Genomic DNA, 18,973 nt, shown 5'->3' with positions numbered 1-18,973 from the left:
CGAAAGCCACATTGGAAAGCTGTAAAGCGTATTCTTCGGTACCTTCAAGAGTCAGTTACTTTGGGCTTGCATCTTCAACTAGCACCTTCCTTCAAACTTCCTGGCTACACTGACTCAGATTGGGCCTCAGATATTGAAGATCGAAAGTCCACCTCTGATTTTTGTGTCTATTTTGGATCGAACCTAATTTCTTGGTCCTCCCGGAAGCAAGCCTCAGTCTCTCGCAGCAGCACAGAGGCTGAGTACAGAGGGGTGTGCAACTTAGCCACTGAACTACTTGCTATCAAGAAGCTTTTGTTTGAAATTCATATTACACTGCCTGTTCCTATGATATACTGTGATAATCAAGGAGCAGTGCTTATGGCAGCTAATCCGGTGCAACACTCACAGTCCAAACACTTTGAGCTTGATCTTCATTTTCTCAGAGATCATGTTGCAAAAGGAAGACTGCGAGTCACTCACATTCCTGGTGATGCTCAAGTGGCAGACATAATGACCAAAGTTGTCTCCTCTACCAAATTTTTGGAATTTCGCAACCAACTTAGGCTGCAAAATTTTATCACCCTAAGCTTGAGGGGGGATGAAAGGAGTAAAGTATAGATAGCTTACAATTAGCTACTAATAACCTGTATAGCCAGTAATCAGTCATAGTTAGTGTAGTGTGTATAAAAATACATTAAACCCATAATTGTAGTTAGTTAATCAACATAATATACACACACTCTTATTTCCAGAACTTTCTCTTCATCTCTCTCTCTCTCTCTCTGCTAGAATATGATACCTTTCAGTTTGCATTTGTGACAAACAAAATTAAACTCTGACACAGGTCATTTGCCGGTTTAAAACTATACTTGCAACGAGATTCGATTTTTATAACTTGTAAATTTCTGAACCGATGATTGGCCCTCGTCAAGTAGTATTGATTGTGTGTACCCATTGGAGGATAACCCGAGAGAGGTGTGGGATTGTATAACCGATTATTCCTTATAATGTTCATACCTCTAGTATATATAGCACAAGGATTCTCTAAAAGTGGTGAATAATTTGGAAGTAATCCATATTGAGGCCATGTAACGAGAATAGCCGTCGGAATGTCCTCTGTCAACCTTTGACCCGAAAGACTGGTCGAAGCCTCTCTTTCAGGACCTCTAGTGGAATTTTCACTGTCACTGTTTGACGTAATCATCAATGTTGAAGCTCTATCTGTCGTAATTAATCTACCACTGCGTAATCGTATACATCTCTTGACACAAATTTAACCCAGAGGTTTCACCAGGCGAGCCAATTTGTTTCACTCATTTTTTGATCAACTTTGACAGGTTATGTCAAAACGAGTTTGTATCAAGATCTCAAGTATCGGTGAGCAGATACGACTCCTATGAAAAAAAATGAGCTCGATTTGGAAATTACTTAATTAGTGCCGAAGCAATTTATATTGAGAATGCTAGTGGCAAACTTATGATAAATGATAAAAGAATAAAGCATTAAATAGAAAAAATGATGAAAGCATAAAATGTTAATTAAAGCCAAGGAACAACAAAATATAAAGAAAATAAATAACAATAAATTGAATAAGCAAAAGAAAGCAGATAAAAAAATTGACTTTCAACACTCACATGCACTTGCACTGCATGTTCTTCCGTTGCGTCACAGAGAGTGAAAATTTCATGAGTTTATGTGATGATCTAGTGTTCTTGAAAAATGAAGTCCCAAACTTCTCCTGAATTTCCACTATTTATAGACCATGAAATTGACTGATCTTGGAGCATGTTGTCCACGATTCCATTTCCTCATTTTTCTCAGCCACGACCTTACCTTGACCATGAAAAATCTTTATTTCCAGGTCTTGACACTTACTTCTTCCTTGGTCTTCAAGTCCTTACTTGTTCCTCAAATCTCGTTCCCATGTTCTTTTCTTCGGCCTCAAAGGTCGAGTAGCGAGTCTTGATACCCAAGAAAAATTAATAACTACCCTTCGATTTCGACACTCTTTATCCCATCTTTCGTCAACTTTGACTTGCCCTCTCTGCTGTCACGGTCGAAATATCACTTATATGGTCGAAACTACAAATGGTCGAAAAAAATTATTTTTTGTACCAATAGTTTACAACTAAGATTCATGTAAATACATCTCATTACTGTTTGTTATGTAAATTGTAAATACTTTTAAGAATATATATATGTTTTGAAGTGATTACCTAGACTAATGAGGTTGAATAAGGTTGTAATAAAGGTAATCCAAGAGTCTTGTGGGCGCGTTTGGACAGTGGTTAGGGATAGACTTCAAACCAAAATCAACAAGTGCATGAGTATGATGAGTGTCACTTAGAACAAAATGTTACTAGAAATGAGAATTTATAGGCAAATTAAGAGTTGATAACTATTACAAAATAGGATTCTCCATGGCAGGTGGTTGTGTGATAATTAATGTCCTCAATGGCAGAATCTTTTTTGTAGTAGAAAGTCTTTGAATGGAATGTTACCAATGTGCTTCCCCAAGTCAGCATGAGTAACAGGTTGAAAGGTCGATAGAGAGACTCAGTTACAATGAGGTATTTAGTCTGGCCTTTTGTGCTTATTTTGGATCTTAATCGACTGTGATTTTTTCCGACAAGATAACGCGAGCATCTTTCATGTTGGCTTGTGGAAACTTGAGGTACTAGCTCATGATTCACTTCGGTACAATATATATGAGTAAATAATGAATTGAATTTTTTTTTTTTAAATTTGGCCTTTTATTATTGAAAGGGTAAACCACAAAAAATACACCTGAATTATCTTAACATTGACAAAAATGTTCCTAAATTTTGTTATTGACAAAAATCCTCTCAAATAATTTAAAAACATGCCAAAAATGTCCAATTGTGATCAAAGACCTACTCCATTAATGGAAAAAATGTGACGTGGCTAACGGAGCATTCAATGTAAGAAGTGACATTCTAACATTTTCTGTTTGTCACATCGCTCTTTTCCGTTAACGTAGAATATTTCAGTATATAGATGTGCATTTTTGTCACGTTTTTAAATAATTTGAGGATACTTTTGTCAATAACAAATTTCGGAGGCATTTTTGTCATTGACAAAATAATTTGAGTACGTTTTTGGTGGTTTACCCTTATTGAAAATTAATATTTTTACTCTCATTTTTTTATGATAATTTTTTTTAAATAGGATAAAATATTAAAATTGTCCTGAATTTTGAAAATGTGATAAAATATTCTCAAATATTATAAAATGCAATAAAAATATTTAATATTAAATATATATTCTCAAAAAATACTTTAGAGATTGTATTTTAGTATAATTTCTTGTAAGTATAATTAGATATATATACATATATATAGTTAATAATCAAAAAAACTTTTAAAAAATAAAAAAAATCTAAAGACAAAGTTTTCATCCGAATTTTGTATTTGTTTTTTAAATAATTATTCAAACATCCTTATAAAATTAAGGATCAAATACATCAATTGTCTGTCAATTATAAAAGTTTGTTTACTACTTATTAAAAATATTTTTTTATATTATTGTTGTCGCGTTTTATAATATTTTGAGAAACTTTTTATAGATAATAAAAGTGAAAAATATTTTTGTGGGTATATCTAAAAGACACATGTGATTTGATACTTTATCCTTTTGAATTTTTTATAAGCTCATACAAGTATATAATGAAAAAAAATTATATGTGATCATGCGTGGAATGATATTATTAAAAATAAAAATTCTATTTGTATACTAAAATTATTGAGTTTATCTAAAATCAGTCTTTTGAATTTATCTAATGCACCATAAAATTTAAAACATTAGATTAGATTGATAAATAATTTAATAGTTTATATTTAATTTATTAATAATTTATCAAAAATTACTCTAAAAAATACTAAATCTTTTGATATTTTAAAATTGCCCTTCCATATAAATTTGAGAACTAAGAACCTCCGTTCAGGTTTCAGCCCCTCCGCTACTTCCTCGACCCTCTTCCTCGCCAGGAACCTTCTTCCTCTTTCTTTGTGGATACCTCCATCTCTTCCTGCTCACTGTTGATGAGGGCATCACCGGCTACCATGATGACTCCCTTAGAACTGTTCACAGAAACAAAATTCAGTATAGATTGCCTCTCAAGGTTGTCTCTTACAAGGATCTCTATGGTTGTATAAGCCGCTTCAGTTCCTCCGAGATCCTCCTCGGCGCCATGATTCTCCCTGCTTTTCTACTATCTTGACGCAATTATCAAAAGGATTCTCAATTTGTTCTGCTGCACCGCACTCCACTTCGCTTTTTGGATTGGAATTTAGGGTTTGGCTTGTGCACCCATCTTCTACGGTGCTCCTTTTTAACTCAATTGAAGTTGTAAACCTTTTCCTTTTAATTTTCTCTTTTCTCAACATTCAAAGTTTCTTCGTTTGCTTTTCTCTGCTAATGGCTTGTCGGCAATGATTATTGTTTCCAATGGAGGAAAGTGGATTATTTTTGGAATTGAAGTTAGTTTCAGCCATGGCTCTTGATAAGCTCCTAGTTAAAGGAAACTACATTGGAAGCGTCAACTTCCTCTTTTCTGGAGAAGGAAAGGGAACTGCAGTCCAAAATTGAGGAACTGGAGGACAAGGTTGAGGAATTCAGTCAGAGCATTGCACTGCAAAAGGTATACCGATTACAAACACAGATTTGACAATATTAAAGAAAAATTTCAGCCTTAGTTATGAACTATATAGTCTTATTCATGATCCGTCTTAGTAGATGAAAGTTTTTTCACATTGTTGTTTGGTATCTGGATACAGGACATTAAACAATCTTAAATATTGAACATTCATTGGGATTCTAGCTTCCTCACTGTTCTCCTACAAGACCATGTTGGTGGACTTCAATTTTTCTATGAAAACAAGTGGAGTGATACAAATTGTTTTATCAGTTCACAAATTGTTTTATCAAGTTATGAATAGAAGAGTTTAAGAGGATCAATCTTCACCAAATATTATTCCTGTTCACTTATTTAGTTGCATAATATTTACGAAACATTGTGACAATTCATCAAATGACATGATTCCAGTATGAAATTGATACTAGTGACCATTAACAACAATCTGGGCATGCGTCTGTTTTATGCAATTGGTGGGTTTGCAAAGGTTCAAGAGGTCTGTGTAATACAAAGATTCTTTTATGTGAGATTTTGGGGGCAAAAATTGTTGGCACTCTACGAGACACGCCATGCATTTCTTTGCTATGTCTTCAAAAGAGAATAATGTATATATGCTACAGCATTTGGTAAAAGTAAGAGTTTCCAAAAGTGACCGTTAAGGAAACTTTCAAACAAGATGAAGCCATGAAAATAGGAAATATTTAAATAAAGATTGAGATTGGTCATAATTATTTTCAATTGATATTTAAAAAAATATTAATTAACTCTGTTGATAACTAGATTTTTTCAATTTTTTTTTCTATTTAAAAGTTAAGACACCCTTTGATCTGATGTGCAACAAGTGCTATTGAGTAACCAAAAGTGATGAACCTTGTGAAAATTTCTGTTCACGTGATGAGCACTGCAGAATATATAATGTTCATGGACATAGCATTCTCTTAAAATCACATAGAAATGCTCTTATATTTCAAGGAGCAACATTATATCTTTTTTAATTTTGGAGAGAGAAAAAATTACATTTAAATTAGTATATTATGACAGTTTGTGCCAGCAAATTATCCTACAAAAGTTAACTTGCTGGATTATTGAGATGGTTGGCCTGAAACTGTCTTAGAAGTAGCAGTGACTGATGATAAAGATTGAGATCATCTAATCAACATTTCTCAGATCGGATTTGAAGCTCACCAATGAATTGGTAGATAGAATAAACTTTGAAGGTAAGATAGAACAAACTTTGTAGGTAAGATCCCTCAGATGTTCGGTATTAATTTTCAAGAAATCACTACCATCAATGATGGTTGCTATGGCTGTCTCTAATGTGTATTCCTGCAACCTGTAGGAAGCTTAAAATATATTAACGAATGATAATTTTCTACCATCATTGCCGGTGGCGAGATTTTAAAATATATACAAAATGCTAATCATACATCAATTTTTATTAATTCAAAAATAATGCTACATTACTGACATCCTCAACTTTGATGCTTCACAAATAACTAAGGCAATATAGTCTTAGGAACACGAGAGCCAAGATCAATGAAAGTATGAAACTATGGCAAAACTCAAATGGCATGGAATTTCAACATTATCTGAAATTTAAGTTAGACCTCTAACCAAACTAAGCTTCAAATTGTACCTGCAAAATTTGAGAAAGCAATATCTATTATGACATTTAATAAAGCACAAATTCATGTTAAGATCAAGTTACTATAGCAGAAATACTCCTGAGAAACTATAAATTGCAGCACATATTAAGAGAAAATAACTTAATTTCAATTTTCAAGATAAACAAGAAAAATAATCTATTGAATACAGAAAAATATCACAGCTTCTTTCTATCATTTTTTTAATTGCTTTAAGTTCTTAATTGAAAAATTCTATGCAATTGACAAATTCAGGAACTCATTGATCAAACCCTAAATCAACTTCAAAACACAAATCACACTATTAACTCTACATTGACAAGTAAAAATACGATTTTTCTTTACATAACATCGAAAAATCAAGTTAGAAATGAAGCACAATGTTGAGAGGGGAAACCTGAATTATAACTCCAGTTGAACAGAGCAGAGCTTCAGGCGGCGGCGACGATGAAGAAAGACGCAGTCATGGCGGCAGAGGATGGAGAAAAATGTGGACTTAGGGTTGAATGGAGTGCGTACGAAGAGAAGCAAAAACGAAAGAAATTTGTGGTAAATGTAAAAAAATAATTATTATTATTAAAACTAGGGGTGTTCGCGGTGCGGTTTGGTTCGGTTTTAAGGGAAAAAGTCATCCGATCCGAACGCTTAATTTATGTGCGGTGCGGTTTGGATTGGATGAAATTTTTTTAAAAATCCGATCCGATCCGATTACAAGCGGTTTGGATCGGTTTGGATTTGCGATTTTTTAAATAAAAAAATTAATTACATATAACAAGTCTCAACATCAACTTTTAAATAATCAATAATGACATAACAAGTCTTAACAATATCTTAAAAAACTAACGATAACATAACAATAGAAATAAAATGATAGGTTAGTTAAAATAAATAAATAAATAACATTTTCAACATAAAATATTTATTAAATAATAATAATATATGAATAATAGAAAAATGGATAACAAATTGAACATGTTATAAGTATAATTGTAAATATAATAATAAAATAATAATATTATAGCACATTGTGCGATTTGGATTGGATTGGATCGGTTATGAAAAGTAGATCCGAAATCCGATCCAATCCAGCGGTTTACAAAAAATAGAATCCAATTAAATTCGAATTAGAGCGGTTTTAATCGGTTTTCGGTTTGGTTCGGATTGGATAAGCGGTTTAATTTGGATCGGTTTGGATTTGAACACCCCTAATTAAAACCCATATGAGGCATATTTATAAATTATTTTTTGTGCATGTTAGAAAAGTTTTTTTTTTTTTACCAAAGATAGGAGACTCGAATCCGCAACCTCTTAATTGAGTATGGGGAGACTATGCCATTTGAGCTATTACTCATTGGCGCACGTTAGAAAAGTTTAAAGAGTTGAGCTTATTATAAACAGATTCAAAATTAATTATTAAAATTAATAATTATATATTTGTGTGTAAATATATATATTATTTAATTAATTTTTAATATGTATCTTATATTTTAATATATATTTTTTACTAGTAGTAGTTTTTGGTGTACACCTAATATATTTATATTAAAAAATAAAATTAATGGTCAAATTAGTCTTTAAAAGATATATTGTTCTCTAAATTTATCTTTAAAAGATTTTTTCAATCAGATTGTTCCTTCAAAAATTTTAAATTAATCACATTTGTCTTTCCATCACTCTATTAACCATTTTCATCAACTATTGATAATGTAAATATTAACTAACAAACATACATGAGAGTTAACATATCCAATTAGATGCTAATCAGATATGTTTATGAAAATTTATTAATTGTTAATGGAATAACGAAAGGACAAATGTGATTTATTTAGATTGATTTAAGAAGAATATCAAAATTCTTAGCCATCAATACTTAAAAGTATGAAGTATGTTATTGAATTTTTAGACTAAAAAAATTGAGTTAACGACTAAGTAATGGTCATCCTGATGGTCCCTAATATTTTTTCTAATATTTTTTTTGATTTAATTAATAAAATTTTTTAAAGACTAATTTAGATAATGTCATATAATGATTTACTAATTTGATTATTAAGTATTAATCCCCCCAAAAAGGGGTTAATAATCAAATTTGTTCCTGAAAGATCATCCATTCTTTAAATTAGTTCTCAAATAATTTTTTTAGTCATATTAATCATCGAAAGATAAAAACTACAAGAATATTATTATATTAAATTTATGTTAAAAAACCCTAGCAGAGAAAGAGTACGTACTCCGTACTCAGAGAGAATGAGAGAAGGAGAGAGCGGGAGAGAGCGTTTGAGGGTGAAACACGGTGAAAAAGATAGCCATGTCATCGAAAGAGATAAGGGGGAGAGTGTGGGAGGGTTTGCATCAGGTGTGAAGGAGGGATCAAGTAAGGGCGACCTTAGTTCCAGGGTGATTTCCAAGATTTCGTTCCGTGACAAGGTTATTGGTTCTACGGTAGCCACAAGGATAAATCGGGCTGAAGCTCTAGATGAGGATTCCATGGCAGTGGTCACTGGAAAACAAGGAGATCCTATGCTTCCAAGAGTTTGCTTCTCCGAAGAGGTTAGGAACATCCTTTCTGAACCATACAAGGAAGCAATTGTGATTAAGGTTCTTGGAAAAAACCTTAGTTACACGGCCATGTTTCACAAATTGAAAGGGGTATGGAGGATCACCGGTGGATATGAAATCTTGGATGTGGGTTTTGGGTACTTCCTCGTTAAATTTGATCGTATGGACGATCGAGAGAAGGTTTTACTAGGGGGGCCATGGATGATCTTCGGTCACTATATTGCGGTCAAGTCATGGACACCGGATTTTAAACCTTGTGAGGACACTTTCGGGGAGACTATGGTTTGGATTCGAATCTCTGGTTTGAGCATATGGTACTATCAGGATAAAGCCATGATGAGAATCGCTTCTGCTGTGGGAAGACCAGTCAAGGTGGATCTGGCTACTAAGTTGGCGAAAAGGGGAAAATTTGCTCGGGCTTGCGTGCAAATTAATCTTGGTTTGCCGGTGGTCCAGAGTGTGATTGTCGATGAGTTTGAATATAAGGTGGAGTATGAATGCTTACACCTTATTTGTGACAAGTGCAATTGTTTCGGGCATCCAGCAACTGACTGCAGAATGACCCCAATAGATTCGGAAAGGGTGGATCGAAAGGAAACATCAGTGACCGAGACGGCGGCCCGGGTGGTGCAGCCACAGGAAGCTTCAAAAGAGAAAATTTTTGAATTTGGATGCAATCCCAAAGAGTCAGTGATAGTTGCAGAAATTGGGGAGGAATTAGATGATACGTTGCATGGGAAGGAAGTGGGGTCCCAACATTTGGAAAATGAGGCTGGCTGGACCAAAGTTAGCGGTAAAAGGAGAGAAAAATTGAGTCAATCAAACAAAGCCCAACAAACATCTAAAGATAAAATGCCGGTGCGCTCAAATCAGAAATTGGACCAGAACCGTGACTTTGGGCTACGTATGAGAGGAGCCGAATCAGGGGTGAAGACCGGGTTGGTTAGCGGATCTAAGGCACGCATGGCATCTTCCAAACAGCAAGGGGTGAAGGGCAAATCTGTCTCCGTTGCGGTGCCGACTTTCACTGCCATTATCAAAAACGGACACAAGAGGTTGCGCCCTTCTTCTTTGCAGAATTCGCCGTCGACTCCGGACTGCCTTGGCGACACCAGCAAGCAGCAAATCGGCAAATTGGAAGGGTTGTCAGTGGAGGGACACAGACAAACCGGGCAACAACCGGACAAGGACAAGCAAGGCTCAGGGGGATATGATGGTGGATCTTCATCATCTCGTTAGGGACTTCAGCTGAGGTTGGTCCTTTTTACAATACAAATTGTTTTATGGATTATTTAGATTTAAGCTTTCTATTTTGGAATATTAGAGGTGCCTCTAATAAATTGGCCCGGGTTCATAGTAAGGGGTTAGCGAATAAATTTCATCCTACTTTTTTCATTCTGTTTGAAACCCATATTGCTTTCGAGAGGATGAAATCTTTTTGGAATAATCTAGGTTACCAGGGTGTTGGTATTGTTGAGGCTAATGGTCATAGTGGGGGTATCTGGGTTCTATGTTCTAATTCAAATATTTCTGTGAGAGTATTGGATGTAGTTGATCAATGTATCAGTTTTGAAATCACTATGGGCAATACATCTAGTTACTGCAGTGCGGTGTATGCTAATCCGCATATACATCGGCGTAAAGAACTGTGGGGTGACTTGACAAGGATCGCTAATATGATCCATGGACCTTGGATTGTGTTAGGGGACTTTAATGATGTTTTGTTGCAGAGTGAAGTTAGAGGGGGGCAATTTAGACTTGCCAGAGCAGAACAATTTGCGGAAACATTGGAGGATTGTGGGCTGTTTGATATGGGGGCTATTGGGAGAAGATTCACTTGGTACAGGAAGGTGAAAGGTGGGGTGCAGGTGGCCAAGAAGCTTGATAGAGCAGTCATCAATCAGGACTGGCGACTAATGTTTCCGGAGGCTTATACTGAGGTGCTGGCGCGCCTTCACTCTGATCATTGCCCATTATTCACTAGGTGCAAGATGGCAAAGAGGGCTACCAAAGGCCATCGTCCGTTCAGATTCCAGGCTGCGTGAATGACTCATCCTCTTTTTAGGAATGTTGTTGATACAGCTTGGAATAGAGGAGCTCCGGATGTAGTCAAATGTTTGTTGGAGGTTCAAAAAGATGCAACTAGCTTCAATAAAAAGGTTTTTGGCAATATTTTTGTTAAGAAAAGGGAGTTGGAGAGGCTTTTGAATGACGTTCAGATTACTCTGGAAAGTCGGGAGGATCAACAGCTTAGGATCAAAGAGCAATTTTTGCATCAGGAACTGAATGCTGTCCTTCTTCAAGAAGAGTTGTTGTGGTATAAAAAATCTAGAGAACAATGGGTGAGATGTGGAGACAGAAATACAAAATTTTTTCATCTACAGACAGTTATCAGGAGAAAGAGGAACAAAATTCATGGGTTATTTTTGGAGGATGGGTCTTGGGCCACGGAGACTACGACTCTAGAAATGGCGGCAAATTCTTTCTTTCAAAAGCTCTTTTCTACAAGGGAGGATATTGACCTGGACGCCATGGGGCTTTTTCCTTGCCCGTCTCTTAGTACTGAGGCTTGTCAAAAGTTAGTGGAACCGGTGACGTCTGAAGAGGTTAAAAGAGCTGTGATGACCATGAGTTCATTTAAAGCCCCAGGGCCAGATGGATTTCAAGCAATTTTCTACAAAGAGTTCTGGGACTCTCTTAGCAACGATGTGTGTAGACTGGTCAAGCGAGCCTTTGAGGGTGAGCCACTGAATGCGGCTATTTTCGATACTCTCATTGTTCTAATTCCTAAAGTGGAAGTTCCCTCTTCCTTACGGGAGTTTCGGCCTATTAGCTTATGTAATGTAATTTATAAAATTGTCACAAAGGTTCTAGTTAACAGGTTCAGACCTTTCCTGTCGGAGATCATTAGTCCTTTGCAAGGAGGGTTCATTCCAGGAAGAGGAACCACAGAGAATATTATCATTGCTCAAGAGATTATGCACTTCATGAGGAACACCAAGTCTCGAAAAAGGACCATGGCATTCAAGATTGATTTGGAAAAAGCTTATGACAAGGTAGACTGGCGTTTTCTGGAAGCTACTTTGGTCCGGTTTGGGTTTCCAAAGGCTACCATTAATCTTATATTGAATTGTGTGACTTCCTCTTCGTTGGCAGTTTTGTGGAATGGGAACAGGCTCCAAAATTTCAATCCGAAGAGAGGGTTGAGGCAAGGAGATCCTATGTCTCCTTATCTATTTGTACTCTGTATGAAAATGCTTGCCTGCTTTATCTCTCATAGAGTTTCCCAAGGTTTGTGGAACCCAGTTGCGGTTTCTAGGAATGGACCACGACTCTCTCATTTGATGTTTGCAGATGATCTTTTGCTTTTCTGTAAGGCATCAAAAGCTCAAGTAATAGAGGTCATGCATTGTTTGGACTTGTTTTCTAGAGCGTCAGGTTTAAAGGTAAATCTTCATAAGTCAAAGGCCCAGTGTTCCAAGAGGGTGTCGGAGAGGAGAAAAAAGGTTCTCTCAGGGGTCTCTAACATCCGGTTCTGCAATGATTTGGGTAAATACCTGGGAATTAACATTGGTCATGCCAGAGCTTCCAGGAAGACAGCTCAGGAGATTATTGAAAAAATTTCGAGAAAGCTCTCCAGTTGGAAAGGACGTCTACTGAATAAGGCAGGGAGGCTTTGTCTTGTTAAATCGGTTATGGCCTCTATCCCAGTTTATGAAATACAAATTTCTCTTCTCCCGAAGTATGCATGTAATAAAATTGATTCCTTGATGAGACAATTCTTGTGGAAAGGCCAAGCGACTGGAAAAGGGCTGCCTCTGATCAGGTGGGAGGTCGCCATAACTCCTAAAAAGGCAGGAGGATTGGGTATTAGGGATACTTCCTGTGCTAACATGGCGCTTCTGGGAAAGTTGGTATGGGATTGTCTAAATAATAGTGAGAAGTTATGGGTGCAGGTTCTGAAGCATAAATATCTCAGGAATCAATCTGGTATGAACGGAAACAGTAGAAATTCTTCATCGGCTACTTGGAAGAACATTGTTAGTGCCTATGAGCATCTCAAGGAAGGGCTTCATTGGAATATTGGAGATGTCCACAAATCAGTTTGGTATGATGAGTGGACTCCTTTTGGTAAGCTTTGCAACCTTGTTCCTTATGTACATATTTCTGAATTAGATTTCATGGTGGCTGACTTGTGAAAAGGGGTGTCTTGGGAGGTTGATAGTCTTACCACGCCTATTCCGCATGAGATTAAGCAGTTTATTTGTGGTCTGAGATATCCTAGTTTGACTGAGTCGAAGCTACAGTGGGAGTGGTGGCCTGCAGCAACAAAAAAGTATAGTGCAAGGGAGGGTTACATATGGCTATTAAAGAAAACATTAAATTGGAATGCCAACAGTAATTGGAACTGGTTGTGGAACACAAACATTTCAGAGAAGTTCAAATTTACTATGTGGCTTAGCTTACATGATGCTCTACCAACTGAGACCTTTCGATTCAAACGGCATTTAGCTTCTTCAGATATGTGTAAGAGATGTAACAAGGCACAGGAGATTATGAAGCATTGCCTTAGAGACTGTGAACGATCAAAGGCAATCTGGTATATGTTGGATCCTAGTATCCTGGACTCGACGGCTGGTACTGCTCTTGAAGAGTGGTTTCGGAAGGCCTTGGCTAACAATGAGGCGTCCTTTGGTGCAGGGCTTTGGTGGGTATGGAGACATAGGTGCAATGACATATTCAACACTGACAACCCTTGGACAGACCATAAGGTTGTTGCCTTGGCCAGAATTACCGCCAAGGACTTACAGGTTTACAGGAATCGAAGCAATGCCTTTAGGTCTCTCCGAAATTGCCTGTGTTGGGAACCACCGGTAGGCAATAGTTTTAAAGTTAATTGTGATGCAAGCTTGTATATGGATTCAAATTTAGCGGGATTTGGGTGTATTATTAGAGATTCTAAGGGAGATTGGATCTCGGGCTGCTCTGGAAGCATTCCCCCTTGGTCTATAATCAGATGTGAATTATTTGCTGCTTGGAGGGGGCTGGTTTTAGCTTGGGATTGCGGTTTGAGGGATATTATATGTGAAACAGATTGCCTTGACATTCTGCCCATCATGCATGAGCTTACAAGTGGGTATCCATCTGAAGTAACAGATTTTGTTCACAAGATTCAGGAGCTTTTATCTCGTCCTTGGCTTGTTCACGTTGAATGGGTGTCCCGAGAAGCAAATAGAGCTGCGGATTGGATGGCTAAATATGGTGCCAAGAGTAACTCTAATCATGTTATTTGGTCTGAGCCTGGTGTTGATCTCCAACGAATCATCCGCTCGGATTTAGAATAGTTTTTGCTTTGTTTCTTTCCTTGTTTAGTCACCAAAAAATCATCGAAAGATAAAACGTAAGTCAAATTGGTTTTTCTGTTTGTTAGATAATGACGTGTCACGTTAAGTGTTACGTGTCAGGTCAGTGACACCTAGCACACCATTTGTCACTTGACATATAAAAAAGTTATTTATAATTAAATTAGTCCTAAAAATTTAGCCGTAAGTTATTTTCATCCTTAAAATTTAAAAAATAATCAAATTAATCCTTATATAATAGCAATATCATTTTTCTTACTATTTATTTTAAGAGAAAAGGACAAATAGGTCCCTAACCTTTTGTCCTGCGGACATTTTTGTCCCTGACCATTGAAAAATACTTTTAAGTCCCTGACCTTCACAAAACTTGGACGGATCAGTCCCTGACGGAGGCATTTGGACGGAGGGACTGATCCGTCCAAGTTTTGTGAAGGTCAGGGACTTAAAAGTATTTTTCAATGGTCAGGGACAAAAATGTCCGCAGAACAAAAGGTTAGGGACCTATTTGTCCTTTTCTCTTATTTTAATTACTATTAAAGAAAATAAAAGGAAAAGAAAGGAAAACTTGAGCAGCAAGTCGATGAGGAGATTGAAGTAAGAAAAATAAAAAAAAGGGAAAGAAAAAAGGGAGGTCGTGTTTGTAATTGTTGTGCTGTGTCCCCAAATTCGTTTGCACTGCTTCAAAACTTGAGAGAGAGCTTAGGGCATCGAACTCTTAAAACCCCTTTCACTCACTCACTGATCAACAATGGATCAGAAGATGGATTTCAATGCCCCTCATTCCATGGGAACCACCATCATTGGCGTCACGTACAACGGCGGCGTCGTCCTCGGCGCCGATTCTCGCACCAGCACCGGTAATACTACTCTATCTAAAGAAAAACCCTACCTTTTTCAAATTAGGGTTTTATCTTTAATTTTTATTTTTTCGGGAACTGCTGCTTTGGAAAATTATTTGTTCGGAATTTGGATTGGTTCGTATTTGGGACTAAAATTTGATCTCATATCTAAATGTTAATTTTTATGCTCAGGAGTGTATGTTGCTAACCGCGCTTCGGATAAAATCACACAACTTACTGATAATGTCTACGTCTGTCGCTCTGGATCGGTATTGCTCTCTTTATCATGGAGCTATTGTGTTAATGTTTTTTGGTTGGTTAATGACTGGTTATGGTGTTTTATCATTATTAGTATAATTAGTTTTAGCTTGGATTTGAGTCTTGTGTTGTTATTGACATGCTGTACTTGATGTATTTATGCAGTTTTGATCTTCATATTGTTGATTTGATAATATATATATTTTTTTTGTTTCGAGTTCATAAGGATGGTATTTTGAGCTGTGGTGGTTGTTTTTGACTGAGTGTATTGGTGGAGAGTGAGCTTTCGGATATTTAGGTGCACCTTATCAGTTTCTTGCATCATGTTTTGCTAGTATTTAGTGTTCTTTTTTTTCCTCGCTGATACTAAATTATCTTGGTACAGATTCGAAGTCATGTCACAACACTTTATTTTCTATCTAGCTTGTTTTGGCATGCCACTGAGCATGCTCATGAGTTGTAACATAATGATGCAGTAATGGTTCCAGAAATCCGCATGAAATGATGCTGGTTCATGTCCTAAAAACGATCACTTGCATTCTTTTTGCAGGCTGCAGATTCTCAGGTTGTCTCTGACTATGTTCGCTACTTCCTTCATCAACACACGTAAGTCACTTTATTGTTTATTCCCTCATTGAATACTATCCTGTTGTAAAATAATTTTGAGAGTAAAATCGTGTGTATCTAAATTGTTTTTTACCTCACTGTTAGTTTTCTGTTTGTATAGTATACAGCTTGGACAACCTGCAACAGTCAAAGTTGCTGCCAACCTTGTTCGGCTTCTTTCATATAACAACAAGGTTTGACTTCCAAGTTTTTCTCTGTTAATTACATGGTCAGGTTTCAGTATGTAATTCTGTGGTAGGAACCTGCTCATTCAAGAGCTAACAGAAGTAGAAACTATGTTATTTTAGTGGGACCTGACCTTATATTAGTATGATATCCTTTATGAAGTATGAGAATGGTATGAAAATATGAACAAGAAACACGGAGTATTAAGAGACCTAGCACTCTCCGAAAGACAATGGCAGCCTTCCTGTCCAATTTCCTCCCACATCTCTCCCACAATCCTCTTCCCCTCTAAGAAGACTGCCCACGAAGTAGTTTGTTAAACATAATTGCCCATCATTCTCTCCCATCTCACATACTTGGCAATTATCATTAAGGCCAATTCATGATTGGTCTGCTACCCAATATTCTAGTAGCCGATGCCAGACATCTACCTGTTAATGATTGTTAAATCTTACAAGATCACAAAAGCCAAGTTGCATCTTATTGTGAGAAGAATTATCTTGTCTGCGGTTTTCACTTAGTCGACCATAATGGCAAAATATTTGCAAATTGTATTCTTCCAAACCTACCTTACTGTTATAATAGCATATATTTTGCAACATTATTATTGAATGGCAGCTTTTATTTTGTTACTGTTGCATTTGATTTCACTAAATATGAATTCCAAAGGAATTCACATAGCTGATTGTTTGAAGTTTGAAAGTTTTTCGATTTCTGTTACTTAGTTGTTATTTTAATTTATTGTGAGTATATGGGGCAGCTGGGGAAGTTTAAAATTAAATTAATAGGCTTTAGCATTGTGTTCACCTGATGGATGCTCTGTTTTGACTTTTGCGTGCTGTCTTCATATTCTCCATAAATTCTTCCATTAGATAGATTTGGCCTTATTGTAAGCCTACTCTCATTGACAGAATTTCTTAGAGACTGGCTTGATTGTTGGTGGTTGGGACAAATATGAAGGTGGCCAAATTTATGGAGTTCCTCTTGGTGGAACTATAGTGCAACAACCTTTTGCTATTGGAGGTATTAAAGTGTTAAAATGTTTATGGATGCCATGCCTTTCATGATTTTGTTATGTGTGTTATTTATTTTATATGTTTGTACCTATCTATATAACTTGGTTGTATTTGTTGAACCTACAGTGCCTTGAAATCCTGGTTTACACTATTTGATCTATTTTCCGCTAACGATCATTGTTTCTGTGTGATATCTCGCAAAAAATAGTTTTGTTGTAGAAATGGAAGACGAAATATTGAAGAACCACTGCAGCATAGAGCACTGCTTTCCTGGTCTTTTGTGGAGGCAAAGAAAGAAAATTAAATTGAAAAAGAAGTTGAATTTTCTCTATGAATAAGTTTTATTATGGAAATATGATAAATTTCATTCTTTATCAACAAATATCTTTTATCATGCTGCTTTGCTTTGTAGAATGGAGGAGTCTTCCTTATTTTTCTCTAAGTGATTCAAGTCTTCGATGATTACTTGCCATCATTTTGCTAGTTTAATATGCAATTGCCATGGTGGAAGCATTGTTGTTGCGCACGTTTTTTTTTTTTTTTTTTTTTTTTTTCAGGTTTTCTCTTACTATACATGTACATGCATTTTGGTCTTGAAGCTTTGGTTCATGATTTGTATTTTTTGCAGGATCTGGCTCCAGTTACTTGTATGGTTTTTTCGACCAAGCCTGGAAGGAAGGAATGACCAAGGATGAAGCTGAGGTATGCATCTTGATTTTTGCCTGTGTTTCCAACTTAAATGCCAAAACAGATTGTTGTGGATGTTATTCTATTTGGGGACTTCTCCTGGTTTTCATGTTCTGCCTACGTTATATTTCGGATATAGACCAATAACTTGGCAGCTACTACGTCTAATATGAAAACTCTGTTTTTCCTGGTAGAATTGGTGTTCAAATTATGTCTCAATCCTTGTTGCTGACGGATCTATCTGTATGTTCTGTGGCAGGATTTAGTGAAAAAGGCAGTTTCACTTGCCATTGCTAGGGACGGAGCAAGTGGTGGTGTCGTCCGAACAGTCATTGTGAGACTCTTAATTTTTGTCCTGTTTCTTTAAAATTTTTGTTTCTAGTTTAAATATTTACAATAATTGTCACCAAAAAAAATATTTGCAATAATCTGAAACTCACTTGATTCTGATTCCTTGTAGATAAACTCGGAGGGAGTGACGAGAAACTTCTACCCCGGTGATCAACTTCCGCTATGGCACGAGGAATTGGAGCCGCAGAACTCATTGCTAGACATCCTTGGTGCCCCTGAGCCAATGAACATCTGAATATATTGGCGGTGCTAAAATCAAGTTACATGCTGTTTTCATATCTTTTCTGAACTAGTCTAAAGATTTGTAACCGATTAAATTGTGTTTGTGTGGATAATGTTTTTCTTCTGTTGTTATATTCCCAGTGCTATGTACCATGAGGATTCAGGATATTTATTTCTTCAGTCTTCACATATGGCCACCAAATACAAAAGACTACAAGAGGTTTCGAGTTTCAACCACTAAGAAAAAACTTAATGGCGATAATTAATACGGGAGAACCCAGCATTTTGAGATTGATTTGATTATGCTGCGGAAGATTGAACTAATTATTAGTCTGTTATTAGCGTGGATAATGGATTATAACCTGCTCAAATATTTAAGATGATATGTTTTAATGGGCTCTTATTAAATAAATAAAAAAACAATGTTAGAAGACCAGTTCAATTTATTCTTTTTGGTTTGTACTTAGTCAACCGGCATATTTTTATAAGCTGATGTATGAGGAAAAAGGTTCAACAAATGTACATTAAAATATGTATGGTAGCTAAAATTGTTGGTATATAAATAAAACCGGTGGCGATGAATATTTCTGGGATACAAATTCTAATAAAT

General features: G+C 36.3%; 3 protein-coding genes and 1 long non-coding RNA gene across 4 annotated transcripts; all 4 read left to right on the top strand.

Annotated features, from left to right (window-relative positions):
* Positions 1-3,930: 3,930 nt before the first annotated feature.
* Positions 3,931-5,080, top strand: LOC107621652 (uncharacterized). Its single transcript, XR_001615874.3, has 2 exons — positions 3,931-4,642; positions 4,779-5,080. It is a non-coding gene; the product is annotated as an uncharacterized LOC107621652 (long non-coding RNA).
* A 3,443-nt stretch (positions 5,081-8,523) lies between these two features.
* On the top strand, positions 8,524-10,074 carry LOC148581767 (uncharacterized). The gene has a single exon (XM_088501236.1). The coding sequence runs from the start codon at positions 8,524-8,526 to the stop codon at positions 10,072-10,074; it is 1,551 nt and encodes a 516-aa protein (XP_088357362.1).
* Positions 10,075-10,262: 188 nt separating this feature from the next.
* LOC148581766 (uncharacterized) lies at positions 10,263-10,880 on the top strand. Its single transcript, XM_088493621.1, has one exon. It carries the CDS (start codon positions 10,263-10,265, stop codon positions 10,878-10,880), a length of 618 nt encoding a protein of 205 aa, XP_088349747.1.
* A 3,879-nt stretch (positions 10,881-14,759) lies between these two features.
* On the top strand, positions 14,760-18,597 carry PBA1 (N-terminal nucleophile aminohydrolases (Ntn hydrolases) superfamily protein). Its single transcript, XM_016325680.3, has 8 exons — positions 14,760-15,055; positions 15,230-15,306; positions 15,846-15,901; positions 16,023-16,095; positions 16,999-17,110; positions 17,732-17,805; positions 18,050-18,124; positions 18,251-18,597. The coding sequence occupies exons 1-8, from the start codon at positions 14,947-14,949 to the stop codon at positions 18,374-18,376; spliced, it is 702 nt and encodes a 233-aa protein (XP_016181166.1). The 5' UTR covers positions 14,760-14,946; the 3' UTR covers positions 18,377-18,597.
* The last annotated feature ends 376 nt before the right edge of the window (positions 18,598-18,973 follow it).

The sequence above is a fragment of the Arachis ipaensis genome, chromosome B10, assembly GCF_059453495.1.
Source record: "Arachis ipaensis isolate K30076 ecotype BB chromosome B10, ASM5945349v1, whole genome shotgun sequence".
In the NCBI taxonomy this organism is placed as follows: Eukaryota; Viridiplantae; Streptophyta; class Magnoliopsida; order Fabales; family Fabaceae; genus Arachis; species Arachis ipaensis.
Note: the sequence above shows the minus strand (reverse complement) of the source record. Positions and strands in the feature narration are given on the sequence as shown.